The sequence below is a fragment of the Crassostrea angulata genome, chromosome 1 (genome assembly GCF_025612915.1).
Source record: "Crassostrea angulata isolate pt1a10 chromosome 1, ASM2561291v2, whole genome shotgun sequence".
Taxonomy (NCBI): Eukaryota; Metazoa; Mollusca; class Bivalvia; order Ostreida; family Ostreidae; genus Magallana; species Magallana angulata.
In genome coordinates, this window is record NC_069111.1 from 37375941 (window position 1) to 37391215 (window position 15275).

Genomic DNA, 15275 nt, shown 5'->3' on the forward strand with positions numbered 1-15275 from the left:
ATATCTTATATTGTTAACACGTTTTAACCATTTAAAACCAACGCTTTAAAAAAGTCAAATGTCGTCTTACTTCGGAAATTTTAAGTTTAATCAAAGTACTGAAGAACTGACGGGAGTTGATTTTGTCGATGTTTATTTATTTTAAAATCAATAATATGTTATTTTGCATTACAAGTACATGTAGTTTCTAATTTGTATTTAAATTACGCACATTTTTATAATATAAATTTTTGGACTTTTTCGACAAGAATGTCGAAAAACCCAATGCATATGAATCATGTTAAATAATATTTAAAGATAAAATTAATTCAATCAAACTATGTATCAGTAATAGAAATATTTCTCGAAAATTGTCTGGATCCAAGCAATATTGAACTCTAGTCTCGTTCAACCAAACACTCGGCTGACACCGTAAATCTCCGACAAGCAAGAGAGACTCTCTGCTTTTCGGGGATTTACGGAGACAGCTGAGCGTCAAGTTGAACGAGACTATATTGAACGAGGAATACAAACGAATACAAAAAATATCTAAATTGTTCGTACCATTTAAAATCTGACTATTTTCAAGGTATTTATAAATAAGTTTCCTTGAAAAACAATTTAATGCTTTGGCATACATTACACCGAATTAATCAATTATTTTCAAGATTTAAGTCTTGTCAGCAGCGATGATTTGTGCTGAGGTCCAAAAACTGTTTCACTTTCGATTTGTCCGAGTAACTGCATAAGAGAGTTGATTAAAATCAACTCCCAAAAACCGTGAAAAACACAGAAGGTCTGTCGCACGGCAAGGAATATGCAAAAAAGTGGTTTAAATCACTTCTACAGTTTACATAATGTATTAAAGATTTCTTTCTTTCAATTTTATTCAACCATTAAAACATGAAAAAATGCAATTCATCAATTTTAAGATAAGTTAAAAAGAGAAAACTACTTCAGTTATTACCAAGATATGACGCTGGTCAGCTTATGAGAAACCATTTATCAAGTCACCGGGAACGTCGCTGGGAAATTTAAGATATGCATTAATCAATTTGAATATAAAATACACGTTCTGCATTCAATATCAAACTCATATAAACCTTACAAATATTACAGCTTAAATTTTTTTTAATCACTTCTGGTGACGATAGGATATAACGACGAACACTGGGATGTTTTAAATCCGTCCGTAAAGATAACAGTAATATTATATAACTCTGAAAAAAAACCCTGAAGGATCGAAGAAAAATCAAAGATATTTGATTATTATCTCGAGCATGTACAGCTTCGTCGGGCTTGTAGCTTTAAGGGGAGGGGCGCGGGGGGGGGGGGCTGTCCCCTCTTGCTTTTTGGCGCAGATCTTTCTTAAACTTACATATAAAAGGTTGAAATGAAATTAGGAAATGAACAGTGAACAGGTATACTATGCCTTCCCCTTCCACGAATTAGGGTTTTCACAATTTTGGAATTTTTTTTTTATTTTGCTTCTCAAGATGTTTTGTCTGCCCTCCCCTCTTTCACTTTCAAAAACGATGCTATGTGCTTGTTTGTCTAACTCAATGTGAATTCATACGAAACTATAATTTAAATAAAGCATTTAATTTTAATCAGCTTCAGTATTATATTTTTGTGTAATGCTGTCGATTGAAATAAAAACAACGTTCTAAGACTTTAATTTGTAATGTAATTTCATTCATTAAGAAGGCTAGGTGGCCAACAAATGAACCATCAGATCTGACTTAACTTTTAACATATGAACATTTTGGCCATTACCTAAACAAAGCTAACGCTAGCAGCCACTGATAGCAGCCACGAGAGCATTTCTCGTTATTACGAGATCTTTTCTCGTAATAACGAGATAATAAATTCGTAATAACGATAAATTACGCGATCTTTTCTCGTTATAACGAGAAAATTAACAAGTAATACCGAGATCTTTTCTCGTAAGTACGACACAAGAATATTTTTTTTTTGATGTTTTCTATAAAGGTACGTACTTGTATGTGTAATTCTAATCATCCTAGCGTAAGAAATATTAATTATAAGTTAACGCAAGTGATCTGCAATATTTTGTTAAATGAAATGTCATTACATGTGTATGTCATTTCTTACTACCGTTCAATTTCATAAATGGTATGAAAGCAATATTTTTTTTTATTAGTCTGCGCATTAACATGCACAATGAAAACTTTCCTTGTCAGCGATGCTGAGTTGTTGCTGATAAACAAGTTAGAGTTATCGGACTTCGAATTATATCTAGCAACTTGGATAACACCAAATAAGTTCCGAGAGTAAATGCGAGGAAAAATCGAACAATTCCAGTAAATAGTTTTGATGACTATTTTCCACGGGCAAATAGCACATAAGTATTCTATGGAAAACGTTATTTAGATATTGAAATAACAAAACAATTGGTCTTAGTGAAAAAACAAAGCAATTGGTCTTAGTTCTACATTTAAATAAAAATGTATCAATTGTTCACTATTTTCAAAAGGAACTAATATTTCATTTCTGATTAATTCGTCCATTAATAATTATGAAGTAGAATATACTATTATTAAAAAATGACAATGATTGTTTTTATGAATTGTCTAACTTTGTTTTCCAGTCACCTTGATGATAGATAAAACAAAGATGAAAATAAGAGCGAAAGGAAAAACGAAAAGATATTTTCACTTTTTTCCGATATTTTATTGCTTATGTCATTTATTATGTCCATGATGGACTACCGTAGTTTCAAGTCTGATGTTTCTAAGCCAGTAGTGGCCATAACTTCTCACTTTCCTGTCTTTCACGATGGCCAACGTGTAGTTATTAGTACCCTTATGTTGTGCCTGGTTCATTTCATGAAGAACCCAAACCCAACCCGGTTTAGTGTCATAATTAGCCTCAGCAATGGTTGCGTTGTTGAGTGTAATGTCCACACGGCCTTTTCCAGTTGTCCGACATGAGAGAAGATGTAGGTTAGTAAGAGGTTCGCCATTTGTTGTAAAGTGGACGTGTATTAGACTATTGTACGTTGGAAGATTAAGGTAATCTCCGTGATGTATTATTGCTCGAGCTTGTGCCTTGATGCTGTTGCATATGGAAGGCCCTATTGCTTGGCTATAGTTGCACTTGTTATGAGCTGGATAGTAGTCAAACAAAACGAGATTTTCCGACCAAGTAGCGGTCCCTGTGTGCTCTGTATACGAAATGGACGGAAATAGATTACAAACGTGGTCCTAGTATTAGAGTAATGTAAAATTTCAAACCAATGGCGTAAAAGATTCTGGCTGCCTAATTTAAATATCAAATGAAAGGTTTCTTAAAAAACATTTTGTTATGCCTACCTTGAAGATGTTTGAATTTGAAAATATTAATTTGATTTTGTAGTTTCTGAATTGATTGGTTTTGTTTTAAATTCAATATTTTTTATCATGAAATGTGCGTATGAATTTCAAATAATTGTTTTGTTTTTATGATCTGTTTTTATAAGTTAATTTTTCAATTTGAAAACACCGCTACACAAAATAATTGTTACTGAAAATAACATCATCCCATAATATACATATTTATAACAGTATGTAACTTTTAAAAAATTCAATATTTTTATAAACATATATATATTTTTATACAGAGCTTTTCTTTCCAGGAGATTAATAAAGTCTAAAATGCCAACAGCCATTAATCCTTGTTAAAATGCCGCATTCAATTACACAGCCAAAAGTTATAATAATTTAAGAAAAGCAATACAAAAGACAATGTGAATAAAATGATGTTTCGACAATATAATAATAATAATAATATAATATCTAAATATATTGAAGGTAGTAAAAGACCTTGGCAAAGTCCACATGATTTTCGACAATACTGAGCCAGTTCACAATCACTGCAAATGGCCTCCAATGCTGCAGGGTCTCTGCAATCTCTCGCAGATATATCTACACACGGTTCAGTGGGTGGCGCGATGAAGTGATGTATATCTAAAGAGAAAGTGTTTCATTATGTGAATATCTGATAGTTTTAATTCAATATTTGAAATCTGTCGAGTAAACCAGGTTTGTCTTCCAGTGGTAAGGTCGTTATGCCTTTGTGTAGTGCACTGTCACTTCTTTTAATTTTTATGGCCGACTCAAACCTTTTTTCTTTATATGTTTTATATCATGCATATGTTTTATAATTTTTGTAATCAATTCAACTCTATGCACTTATTTAAAACTATGTTTCAGAAACACATACATGCAACTCGTTTGCCTCAGATATACTAGTAAATAATTAAACTAACTTAGTTTTACGATGATAGGATGATGCATAGGATGATTTTCAAAATTTCAATTTCAAAACAACATTAAGAAAAATGCACATGTACTTATAACTTAGCTTTGCTGGCCTTTTAATTTTCTTTCATAGTATGTAATTGCAAACCGTTCAAATTGAAAAAAACCCAATCATATTAAATTAAAACCATGTAGATTGAGCTTTGTAATTGATGAGTTTTAATAATGTCTAGACCAAATTCTTAATTAAAAAATATTAGAAAGGAGGAGTTGTCCTATGGGCGGCTATGAGGCAGTATCATAAACAGTGATAATGGTATCGTTTTATAACTAAGAGAAAGGGATTCACCACAACTGTTGGTCTTATAAACACAGCCGCTTGTTTTTCTGTAATAAAGAATTCAACCTATAGTAACCTATAGCACCTCTGCGAATGTTATTGTCATTTAAATTTAGACCACGTGGTTTTATTAGAAATTTTTAATATATTTTAACGGTTAATTTAAAAAATCATAAATAAGATTATATATCAATATATAAATGGATTAATTTAATACTCATTTAGTTTTAATGAAAAAGATTTTTCAGAATGGGGTGCCTAGGAACGCGGTTAGACTAATTAACGTCATGGCAGAAAGTGAAGGCCGAGTTGACCATTGGGTAGATACTTTATATCTAACAACTTTGGTTCAAAATATGCAAATTAATGTGCATACACTTGCCTTTTTTAATTTCCAATATTTTTTTAACTCGACAGATTGGTACATGTAGTTATAAGTTATATTAGGGTGGCGTGGGACATATGTCGATAATAATGTGAATTGAGGTACAGTATAATTGACATACTTTCACCAGTTTAGGATTTTCAAATTTCACTATTTTTTACATTATTTGATCGGAAAATACGTTTTAAAATGTTTTTAAAGGTGAAAATTAAATTTTTTTTATCAAGATGGATACAAAAAAACGGAATTAAAATATCCAGGGGGATTCGAACTCATGATTTACATATTTGTAGTGAAAACTTAAAAAGGATACGGCGTGCATAAATTGAAATTAAAAAAAATAAATGCATAAAATAAGGAAGTTAAATGTGGATGGGGTTCCCCAATTATTTTTTTGAAAACATTCTTTAATTTGAAAATCTTTGTTTGAATAGTGCTTAAAATTATAGTGAAGTTTGACCTAAAGAACAAAATTAAGAATATAGCAATTTAGAATAAATACCTACTCAATGGTTTAAAATAAGATTTAAAAAAGTTAGCTATTTTTTATTCAAAGTCAGAGGCAACAAAATGAAACAGAGCTACATACAGTACATATAAACACCATTCGTTTTTGTTTAGATTTTACGTCCCTGTCGGCTCCTCTAAATATCCAGTCATGCAATTTTTTAATTTCAACTTTAAAGAATATACAAAAATTAACCCAAAAAAATAAGGTTGTACAAATGAAGCATTGTTGGGGTTTTTTTTCAAGTGTAAAGTGTTATCTAGTGTCATATATGATTTTGAAGGTACTTTACTGTAAAAGAGAATGATTGTAAACATTATCCCATGCGTTTCGTCTAAAAGTAAAAATGATTGCAATGTATGTAAGGGAGATACTCCACGGATTGAAAGGTAGATATATTGGGTTTAATTTAGGAACAAAGCAGTTGAATGATTAAGATCTCTTTTAAATTTGACATCGTGCTGAATTGGTTTACAAATGTTAACAGACCTTTTCTTTAATTAAGAACACTTGCCTTTGTTGCACAGTTCTTTCTTGCAGTATGTAGTTGTGTTTGATAGAGAACTTCTTCTTCCGACAATATTGGCTGACGCAGTACAATCCGTTCTCTATAATATATATAGCAGATGATTCAAAATTTGTTATATGGTAGTCCTTTAACTGTATCTAAAAAAAATACTTTATTTGCTTGAGTCTTTGTTAATCTGTTCATACAAAAAGAGTGTAAACCAAGTTGTCTTTGTCTTCGAAAAAAAATTTACGAGGTTTGTTATGGCTTCGTTTCGGGCATATTTTTTGAAGCGAAGCGAATCCATCACAACCGCAAGGCTGTTACAGTAATAAAAACATGGGGTGGAGTAGACTTGGTCACGAAACGTTGCCGCGAACCATTTTATTCCCGGTCAATCGCAGAATAAAGTCTTTGCGAAAAAAAGTTGATTTACATTAATCAAATTACATACGTATCATTAATAAATTTTGCAATGAACATGTACAACGTGATTTGGAACTGCTAAAAGACTATATATTTTTGAAAATTGAAGAATACACCTCAACATTTATAAGCATACACGATTAGCTGTAAGATGAAACAGAAGTAAACGATACAGTTAAAAATGTAAATAAATGGACGAATGGTCGCGGGAATTTTAAATTGTAATTGATCTCATTGAAAAGAAACTTTCTGCGTAAAGACTTTGCTAAAAAATCATTTAAGACAACGATACTTTTTTCATAAGATATTATTTATTACTAAAACTTTATATCCAATAATTTAAGGTAGATCCGACGGGTGATAAGTTGACCACTCAGTCTCCCTAAGAAGCTTTGAAATCGACAGAGTTATCTATCTTTAAAGAATGCTTGTAATGTTACTAATTCTGTCTTTATTTACCTTTACACAGCCGTATGACTTTGTCCGAGTCCCATTCTGGTCCTCTGTTCGCTCAAAACACTATCAAAGATATAATAGTAATTTGTACGCTTTATTTTTCTATTCAGTAAAACAAATATGCCATATACCAAGAAACATATTACGCATTTAAAGCAAAACACTTTTAATCACAAAGTAGTGTTTTTAAAAAAGGATATTTAAATTTATTGATTATTGAGAACGTTTTGTCGTTTGGAATTCATTTATTGAGACAATCAAAGATCGAATAATTTGGCCATTCCTCTACTTTATTTTTGTCAGAAACTAAAGGCCAGGCTTGCCATGTTGTCGCATTGACTAATTATTTAAAGGTTCGAGCTCAAGGTTTAGATCAAGGTCAATTCTTCGTTCATTTTGATAGTAAGCCCCTGACACGTTATCAATTTTCAGCCATACTTGCCAAATCATTGCAATTCTATGAGGGTAAGATTGGACGATTAAGAACTCGATCATTCGTTTCGTATTGGGGCTGCAACAGAGGCAGCAATGAGGGAGCATCCGTGATCAAGTTATTAAACAATGTTGTGCGGAGTTGAACTAATTCATACTATTAAATGCTCTTTATAATGTTGCAAAGTGTTGATCCCAGATATGACTATTATTTGGTCAGATACGTTCCCACGACTGTACTGGTGCAATGCAAAATCGGCTAGCAAGATTGATGCCATATGCAAAGCTGTAAATCGTACTGTAAAGCAATTTCTAAGACGAAAGGGGTTTGGTCTAAAGGCATCAACAATCACTTTTGCACAGAAGCCGCTGTAATTCCGTTATGACAGAACACATCTTAATAATTTGGGCGATGCAGCATTCCTCAACAGCCTTTAGAGGGCCTTGAAACCATGGTGCGTTAATCATCAAACATCATTCCCAGATGATAAATACAGATTAGTATGTTCAGTTTCGTTACATTTATCAGTGCACTTTTACATTAATTAGGCCTATGGTAAGGCTTGATGGGTGAAAAAAATTACAGTTTAAGCATTCACATTCATCGCAATTTAGTGGCGGGTGAACTCGTAGAGACAAGTTCATTTAGCGGAATCCGGATCATCACGATAGAGGATTTCTTTTATGTCTGTCTCAAAACTCTGGAGGCGGGGGTATCCATCTTCAGTGCTGGGGAGGATTCAGGCGTTACTTCATTAGTACATGAAAGACCGGCTTGACCTTGGTGCAAAGGGCAAGCTTGGTAGGGGGCTACCCCTGTGGTGGTGCATTATAGGCGGCAGTTAAAAGTTAGGGCCCGAGCGAGAACTTGATTTGCTCCTTTGGTGTTGGAAGTCACTCTGGTGTGCTTCTAATTAAAAAACTTCTATGACGTCACCCATGTATTTTGTCAACATTTATTTTCACTATTCAATCAACAGTGGTTGGATATATAAATATCCAACTGATGGGCAGTTGGATATTTTTAATATCCAACCGCCTGTCAGTTGGATATTCAAATATCCAACAGTGCATAAAACAAACAAAAATGACAAAATGTTAAAACATGTATTTCCAACATAAATCCAAAGAAAGTGTTGCAGTTCCTATGCTAATTTTCCCTAGAGGAGTTGCAGATAAAATAGAAAAATCAAAGTTACAGAATTCGATGTAAATCTTTTTTTTCCATGCAACGTTGTAAATAAAGCAGTGTAGAATTTTATTTCGAAAGTTTGTATTAACCTTTTTAAGACCATGAAATAAATTTAAAAATGGTTACACAGACAAATGTGGCAGAATTCCCGCTATATAAAAGGGGTCTCCTCGTCATTGTGAAAAAATGCCTCCTTGAAACAAAATTAATTTAATCTTAACGTTTAGAGTAAGATAATTTCTTGAAAACTGCCATTTCCGATTTTTGTTTCAAGGAGGCATATTTTTAATAAATCTGACTTTTGGAAAAAATCATTAATACCTTTGAAATCTAAAAACGACGTATAAAATTTCCCCCTATTATTTCATGCCTAGATTAGTCTAGTGGTATCGCAGATAGAATAGTTTATGACCGTGACTTGTATTTTTGACTGGGTTCGAATCCCGAAAAAGTTGGATCTTTTTTTTTTAATTTTAATTCTTTTAATCGCATGGAAAGGTAATGTTTTGACATAATTTAAGAATGTCTGAATAAAGTTATTTAAACTCTTGTAATGAAATAGTTTGCATGCCTGCTTATTTTTTTTTCAACATTACTGTGTGAAGTCTCCGTTATAAACTTGATAAACATTTTCTTCTGAACAAGAGATTTTAAAACAATGTACTTAGTATGCATCAATGTAGACAGTTGATTTTTCACCCTTTTTGTGAAATAAACGGGTAAGCTGGTTTCAAAGATACATGTACAGGTTGTTAAAAGCAAACACAATCATTTTAGAAAGTTTGAATCGGTGACGAAGCGAAAATATGTACGGAAAAATTTGTACTTTTTTACTAGACTTAGCGTTTATTTAGATACTATAGAAGCATAGGATGGTTATAATTACAACTCTGGCGGTTTTGAAGAGCCAGAATAAGATTTATTCATGTATCTGAAGAATGATATTTTAAACACGCTGGACAGTAGATATCAAATTGAGATATGTTAACATTCGAATACAGAAAACATGTATATGGTTAACTTTCTAACTGTATTTGGTGGCTGTCGTGTTCGATAGAAATGCGCGTAAAATATGTTTATTTTGCCTCCGTACGGAACATACCCGCTATGTAAATATAGTCGTCTACGTAATGTTTCTATATTTAGATGTGACTCTCAAGCGATACGGATATTTAAAGGTCCTTTCCACGTTAGGGAATAGTCCCACTGTTTTGCAACACCTTCTTTATAGAATCTTGTCATCCGTAAATGTATATCCGATAAGCCACAAATGAAATTTCAGCAGAAATATCTCCTTTTCTTAATTTTGATTGATTTGGGATCACATATAAATCAATTCCATAAACAATTTTAGACTTCCTCTTTGAACCTTGAACTATATCACTCCTTTTCCTTAGTTTTAACAATATAGGGAATATTGTCGCACTTTTACTTCATAAGACTCCTATAAAATTTTTAACATATCATCGTCTGTTAATTTTCGTCAAATTTCTAACTAATTGAAAATACACAATCGTAGCCTAGTTAAACGAATTAAGACGGAATATTATCACATTAACCATGCTATCAGAGATTTACACGAAGCTTACAGCGCATTTAACATATATAATAAACTTATAAAACATGTTAATTGCAGTATAATCCAATGAATGAACTGTTATCTGTCGTATTGATTTAAGCTTGGTTAAACATCACAATGATTAGATAAACTAAACTTATTCTTACGACATTCTATTTAAAAAAAACTAGGAGTGACAATCGACTAACCAAGTACCCCGCTAACTGATTATCAAAATACACAAATTTTTGCATATTAATCTATTTTTCAATTTACCGCATTAATACCACACAAAGAACAATATTTGTTGATATGTTAACAATTCATAACATCATATTTTATGGATTTAAAATTATTTTGAAAATTTATATCGGAAAAATATAGTGTTCCGATGGGGTTTCTTCGACCTTCGCACTTCCGCCTACAGGGCGAAGATGCGAGAGTGCGAAGTTGCAAAGGCGAAAGTGCGAAGGGGCAAAAGTGCGACTATCGCTCCTTCGCCGTCGCAACCACGCACTCTCGCCTTTGCATCTTCGCGATTTCGCCTTTGCCTATTTTAATTGCATTCAGCTATTGTCGGTCAATTACATAAAAATTGATGCAAGTAACGTACTCGCCCGATATTTACGGAACACTCTCGGATCTTACTGGTATGCATGCGCTAGGCCATCGTGCTTACTATGAATGTTTATTTATCTTTACGTTATTATGTGACATACATGGTACATGTATATGTTGACCAGTGCTGGCTATGCCTATTCATGATATGATCCACTGTAACATTTTGATTAATTTCAGTATCCTACCTTGCTTGTTCATTCACGGATCTAGAGGATGAGAGAGGATCCGCACCCTAGCCCCCATCCACCAGCGCCTCGTAAATTCAATATTATTTATTTCAAACAAAAAAAGAGGAGAGGGGGTCAGGACCCACACCTGAAAAATTTAATATTAATTTCACATAGTAAATTTACCAAAAATATGCCTTGGAGCCTCCCCTTTCCCACAGCAAATACAATTATCCATCGGACCCCTCCCCTCGAATTATGGAACTGCGCAGGCTGTTGAAAAAAAATCGTTCTCTGCCGCAAATGTCATTTTATACACATAAAAGTACTTTTAAACGATAGAAAAGTCCACAAACATAAAAATGCAAGTGCGAAGGCGAGGTAGCGATAGTAGTATCGCTCCTTCGCCTTCGCAACTTCGCACTTTCGCCTTTGCATCTTCGCGCTTTGCCGTCGCATCTTCGCACTTTCGCCTTCACAACTTCGCGCTTTCGCCTTCGCATCTTCGAAGTCTCGCATCTTCGCCCTAAAGGCTTTATGATAGATTTGATAACGCCCCGACCGAAATTATAACCTTATAATATTTAAAGAAAGATTCCTTATTACTAATATTTATATCTTTTTCAGCAGTTGAACAATTAAAGTTATAATATTAAGTTTGCAAACCCCGCTTGCGCCCCAACAATACGTCATTTGAATTTATTGGACTGTATAGTACAAATTCGATTCGTAGTGTTATAACAGACAAAGACAATAAATTATGTAAATATAATGATATATCCAATTATGAAGTACAAAAAGCATCATTTTCTTCATGCGGAAATAACTTTATCTAGTTCAATATAAAGACAAAACATGTTTTAAAAAATATTTAAATCTTTGAAAACGGGTTGTAAAATGGAATAATTGCACACTCACTAAATCAATAAACATAAACGTTTGATAGTTTTATGTTAATGCTCTTGTGTTTATCAACATTAAAAAACAGAGTTGGGTTGCTATGCCTGCGTATTGCATGTGTTATTGTTTTACCCTTTACTGGGAATACTAGATAGTGGTTACTTTCTGTTAGTTATGTGAGGTGGGGGTGGGCAGTAGAAAGGTCTGGGTGTTTAAAAAGGTTAACTTACCTCGCCATCGCACTGGATGAGATATCGACACATACCGGGGTCCTGAACGTCAAGGCAACTGACACAATGGACGGGCGGATCTACATTGTAAATCACGAAAATGTCCGTAAGTATACAATAATGTATTTGACTATTTCTTTAATGACACGACAATTTTAAAGCATCGTTGTTTACAGGTTATATGAACTTAAAAAAGTAGCTATAAAAATCGTATTATTTTTTCAAATATAAAAATTACAAACACAAATCAATTAAATCAAAATAAACTTAGATAAATAAGAATACTGTAGATTCCTTATTTTACGTGAGTAATTAATTTCGCGACTCAACCATTTTAAATGAAATCACGTGCATATCAAGTAGGAAACGCCGTCTTTTCCCCATAGTTTAACTTAAAAGGCGAGATTCTAAAGTTCGCCAGAAGCACCTCTCGCTATTTAACGCAGACTTTTTTGTTTAATTAAGGAACCTACAGTAATGTTAAGTATACATTTATTCAATGGTAATTGACGATTTACCATGATGGTCTTGCCCATGCAAAACAACAGCAAAGATGGTGAACAAAAAGACGCCATCTTAAGACAAAATAAAATGTCGTTATTAAAAATTGAGACTTCTTATATTTTCCAAAGAGTATTTATTTAAGAAAAAAAAGTTTTAATTGCAACACAGACGTTGAATATGTTGGTGTTACATAAAACCACCTTTTAACAAAACCAAAGAATTGCTCCATGAAAACATAAGTAATAATTTCTGCATGTTTAAAAAGGAAGGAATTATGCTTACATCTTGGTAAAGGCATTTTCTGTCGAAGAATGATTATCTCTTAGTTGTTATCTTTTGATAGCATACAAGTTGAGACAATATCAAGGTAATCAACAATATCACGATAAAAATAGTTTGAAACGTGGTTACATGCGAATGTATATATTCAAAGGCATATAGATATTTTTTTTTCTTAAATTCTATCAAAATCCTAATCTTAATAGGAAAATACGGGGTATTGACTTTGGACATTTGACTGAAGCTTTCTCTGAATCTTAGGACAAACAACTCTCATCACTCTATTCTGAAAATTCGGCAGCAAAGTTTATTTTTTTGTAGCGAATAGTTATATGACTGAACATCGAGAAAATTCAATGTGGCAATTTTTCCTACCATCCTAAATCATTTGGTGGTACCCTTTTGGGAGTAGTTTTTAATTTAAAAATACATCAATGCAAATTTGCTGAGATCTTACTCTTGAATTTAGTCCTCAGACGGATCATAAAGGACTATATATATGGTTTGAGCCTAAAATGGCCCCCTAAAATGAACATTGTCATTTTACTGTAATTCTTTGTTTTATTTGTACAAATATACATTTGAAGTTTTTTCATAATTTTCATTTTGATTTCAGTGCCCACAATTTAAAAATATGACATCATAAAGTTTACCTTTTCCCGCCATTTTCTCATTTTTAGCATAAAACGGCTTGTTTTAAGGCAGTTTTTCTTTCAGGAAACATTGAGCGACTGCTTGAACAAACAAAATATTTTCACCAAAGATGTATCTCTCCAATACTTATAAGTGACAAAAAGTTCGTTCTTGTTCAAAGAGTCGCTCTATATTTCCCATTCGAAAAAAGATAAGAAAAATGTCAATTTTTGATTGATTTTGATTGAATTATAAAAATAGCGTCACTTCTGACGTCATATACTGACAGTGAATGCATATAAATCAAATAAATAGGTAAAAAACATACTTCATGTCAACTCTTTTATAAAATAACACAACAAAGTAATGTACCTGAATCGTTTAAAAAATGGCGAATTTTGGGGGCCAAATCTGACTATCATATATAGTTCTTTGATACCAGTATCTTTTGTTGAATATTTTTTTTTAAAAAGACTATTTTTTCAAAATTTTAATATACTAGAATTGCAATAGTCTATCGTCCTGTGCTTTGAAAACTACGTCATTTGGATTCAATAGTTGTCTTTTTTTTTTATTAAAAGCTTCTATTTTTAGTCCACCTTTTATCAAATCTCACAAATCTCACAAATGTATTCCAAAAATTGATCTCCAAAGAAGACAAAAGAATAAGGTATACAACCATTTCAAAATGTTCTGTCGTTTTCATGGAATAGATATTGATATAAATGTCTACATGTATATCTAAGTCGAAAGCAAAGTAAAACAAATACAAATCACATCAGAGATTTCCTCTTTCATTGAGAGAAGACAGCTGTTTCTTTCTCCACCCCTCTTTCACACTCTCTCAATTAAAATGAGTAATCTATTTTTTTGTTTCGTCTGTGATTTGACTTTAATTCAATAAACGAGAAAAGGGGAATAAAATATCTGCCGCCTTATCTCATTTGATGTTAAAATTAATATTTCAGATACCCAAAAGAGTCCATCGCCCTAACTCCTCAGCCGAATCGTCTTGTTGGTTCCAGATATCATTCGTTACAGCGGGTGTAATCTAGATACTTGTGTCTCTAACAAACGTATTTAGTAATTAACCATCAAGTCAAAAACTGAAAAAATTCAAGACTGATTAAAGAAGAATAGCTAAAAAAGATAGACATATAATTTACAATTTACTACGATTGTTTAAATACTATGTAAAATGACATGTTGGTCGCTTTATCAAATAATATATTCGTTTTTAATGTACATGTAAATCTTTAATTTCTCTGCCTACGATTGTCAACTTAAATAATGATTCCTGTCTGATGCTTTAATTTTGTTTGACTTGAATCCCATTCAGTGAGGAGGCTTGAAGGTCAACAAATTAAACATTAAACCTGCCTTAACTTTGACATATGAAAATTTTGGCCAATAGCTATAGCTAACATTTAGAAAAGAAAAACTCCAGAAAGTTCATCTTTAAAAAGTACTCACATCTTAATGTTTATATATACTTTTGTTGCATCTTCTCTGTTTACCTGTAAAAAAGAAACACGCAGCAAAGTATCTAAAATTGTCAGAGATTAGTAGTTGGTTTTGTAGTCAAATCAGAATCTCTCAAGGACTGTACAATTGTTTAATTATTTTGAGTACAAATTTCCAACACGTTATGATGCAAGGGACATCGTTATTTGATAATAATACGAAGGTGTATAATTATGTATAAAAATATTTAAATATTTTATTATAATTTAATGTACCAACTAGTATATTTAAGAATGTTAAGATTTCATTAGCATAGTGTTAGAAGGTGTAAGTTAGAAGTATAAAAGTTTTCTCTCTTAATATGACTTCCGAAATTCGCAGTGCAAACCAAATTGTAATGCCTTAAACTTTCACATCCAAAATGTAATGCA

At 32.4% G+C, this 15275-nt stretch overlaps 1 protein-coding gene across 2 annotated transcripts; it reads right to left on the bottom strand.

The window, feature by feature from the left end:
- Window positions 1–2661: 2661 nt before the first annotated feature.
- Window positions 2662–14887, bottom strand: LOC128155578 (uncharacterized). Of its 2 annotated transcripts, XM_052817357.1 has the most exons (7): window positions 12751–12788; window positions 12483–12539; window positions 11965–12044; window positions 6868–6927; window positions 5989–6082; window positions 3804–3947; window positions 2662–3166 (listed from the first exon to the last, which is right to left on the bottom strand). In XM_052817357.1, exons 1-7 carry the CDS (start codon window positions 12764–12766, stop codon window positions 2685–2687), a joined length of 933 nt encoding a protein of 310 aa, XP_052673317.1. In that variant the 5' UTR covers window positions 12767–12788; the 3' UTR covers window positions 2662–2684. The 2 variants fall into 2 exon arrangements, with proteins under 2 accessions (XP_052673317.1, XP_052673325.1); XM_052817365.1 differs by lacking the exons at window positions 12483–12539; window positions 12751–12788 and adding an exon at window positions 14854–14887.
- Between the last annotated feature and the right edge of the window lie 388 nt (window positions 14888–15275).